General features: G+C 61.1%; 1 protein-coding gene across 1 annotated transcript in view; it reads left to right on the top strand.

Annotated features, from left to right (window-relative positions):
- AHCYL2 (adenosylhomocysteinase like 2) overlaps positions 1-1,579 on the top strand; it is a 26,978-nt gene extending 25,399 nt beyond the window's left edge. The window contains exons 15-16 of the mRNA XM_031061907.1: positions 260-380; positions 1,398-1,579. Of these exons, the coding sequence (XP_030917767.1) occupies positions 260-380; positions 1,398-1,404 (128 nt within the window). The 3' untranslated portion in view covers positions 1,405-1,579. The remainder of the gene's footprint in view (positions 1-259; positions 381-1,397) is intronic.
- Positions 1,580-2,033: the final 454 nt, after the last annotated feature.

Below are 2,033 nucleotides of genomic sequence, written 5' to 3'. Positions count from 1 at the left end.
TGCTGGGGGTGTCCTGTGGGGTGTGTGCCAGGGATGGGGCCTCACCCCTGCCAGCAGCTCCCCCCGCAGAGCCCTGGCCTGGGCACGCTTTGGGCAGAATGGGCTTTTTGGTGGGAATTGAGGTTTTTGAGGCTGGGCCTGATTTTGGGGTGGGGTGACACCAACCCGAGGTGCCAGGCGGGTTGTGCCTCATCCAGGGCTCTCGCTGTGGCCTCCCTTGCCTGCTGTGACAAGGCCTGGCCTCCTGTGCTCTCCCCAGACGAGTACGTGGCCAGCCTGCACCTGCCCACGTTCGACGCGCACCTGACGGAGCTGACGGACGAGCAGGCCAAGTACCTGGGGCTCAACAAGAACGGACCCTTCAAACCCAACTACTACAGGTGCCCTGCAGCCCTGTCCCCTCCCAGTGCCCTCCCTGTCCCCTCCCAGCCCTCTGCCTCCTGCCCCAGGGTGGGGGACGCCTGTGGGGGCAGAGGGGTCGGGGTTCAACCCCCCCATCCCCGGCGACAATCCGAGGTGTCTCTGCTCGGTCCCGCTGCAGGCAGCACGGAGGGGCTGGTGCACTTGGAGCCCTGACAGGAGCTCTTGGCAGCACAGGAGCCCTTTGTGCGTGGCAGCAGCTGTCACCCAGACGTGGCAGATGCCAGCGCGATGCCACCGGCTCGGTGGCAGCTTTATTTTTAAAGTTTGACGGAGGATGAGGTGGCACAGAGCGGCCTCGGCCCCGGGGCTGCTCCCTGGGCTCGGCTCCACGGCTCCTTCCTGAGCACAGGCTGGGCAGCTCCCCAAAATAATAATAATTTTCAGTAGGAGCCCTGGATCGCTTCCCTTTCCACAATTTTTAGCCAGCACTGCCATGAATTTCCACTGTGAAAATGAAATGCCTTTGCACAAAAGTGGAGCTGCTTGGGAGGGTGAAGCCCAGATCCTTTTCCTGCAGGAAAAGGGATTTTCTTGGCAGGCAGAGAGCACCAGAACACTCCCAGTTTGGGGATCACTGGGTTTTCCCAGATCCTGAGCTTTTCTCCTTGCAAACTCCCGGTGCTTCCCTGTGGCTGTGGAAGAATTCCCTCTGGTTCAGTTCTCTGTGCCTGGTTTTGGTGCCTGGCATGGCCCAGCCTTGTGGGGAACAAGGTTTGTGCCTGGTTTTGGTGCCTGGCCCAGCCTTGTGGGGAGTGAGATTTGTCCTGGAGTGGTTGGGATCCATTGGGGGTCTCGGGGGAGCCACGACCCCTCCAGCTTCCCGTGGGCACCTCGGAGGCAGCGAGGACCGAGTCCCTTCCTCAGCCATTTCTGTCCTTGGTGCCTCCCCCTCCCAAAATCCACCGTGGTGGTGCCGGGGCAGCTTCTCCTCCCTTCCCCACTCACCAAAGCCCCGTTTTTCCTCCTTTTCCCAGATATTGAGTTCCTGCCGCCGCGTCCCGGAGAATCGCGAGGAACCGCAACAAGCACCCGAGTCTTTCTCAACTACTGTACATGATGAAACCGCGCAAGCTTCCCACGCTAGAGCCGGGCTTGCTGCCATAGTTGACAGTGTTTTTCAGGTTATTTATTTATTAAATTAGAATACTGTTCATGTGGCCTCTGCCACTGGTGTTCGTCCTGCCGCGGGACTGGGAGACGCTGGATTTTCTTTCCGTTCCTTTCATTTTTCTCTTTGGGTTCGTTCTTTTTCGGGGCTGGGAGGATGGGGAAGGCGAGGAGGAAGCTGCTGGAATCGAGCTGTGGAATATTCCCTTATCCCTGCTCACCCCCCGCTCGGCGGGACCCGGCCTGGGAGTCGCTTTTGGTTTCCTCCACGCCCCAGCGCTTCTCCGGCGGCGCCGGATCCCGGCAGCCGGGGAATCTCCGGCACTTTGACACAGAGCCCAGATCCTCCTTGGCTCCAGGCCGGGAGCCGCCTCGGGAATCTGGCTGGAGAAGCCTCTCCGTGTGCCCAGCCGGGAGAGCTCGCCTTAGCACTGCCCGGAGCTGTGCCCGAGGGACGGCCGCTGGCGCCGCTCCCCTGGGCACAGCCCCGCGGCGGTTTCCTG

The sequence above is a fragment of the Geospiza fortis genome, unplaced genomic scaffold (genome assembly GCF_000277835.1).
Source record: "Geospiza fortis unplaced genomic scaffold, GeoFor_1.0 scaffold61, whole genome shotgun sequence".
In the NCBI taxonomy this organism is placed as follows: Eukaryota; Metazoa; Chordata; class Aves; order Passeriformes; family Thraupidae; genus Geospiza; species Geospiza fortis.
The sequence above is the reverse complement of the archived record's forward strand: the minus strand, read 5'-3'. Positions and strand labels throughout refer to the sequence as shown.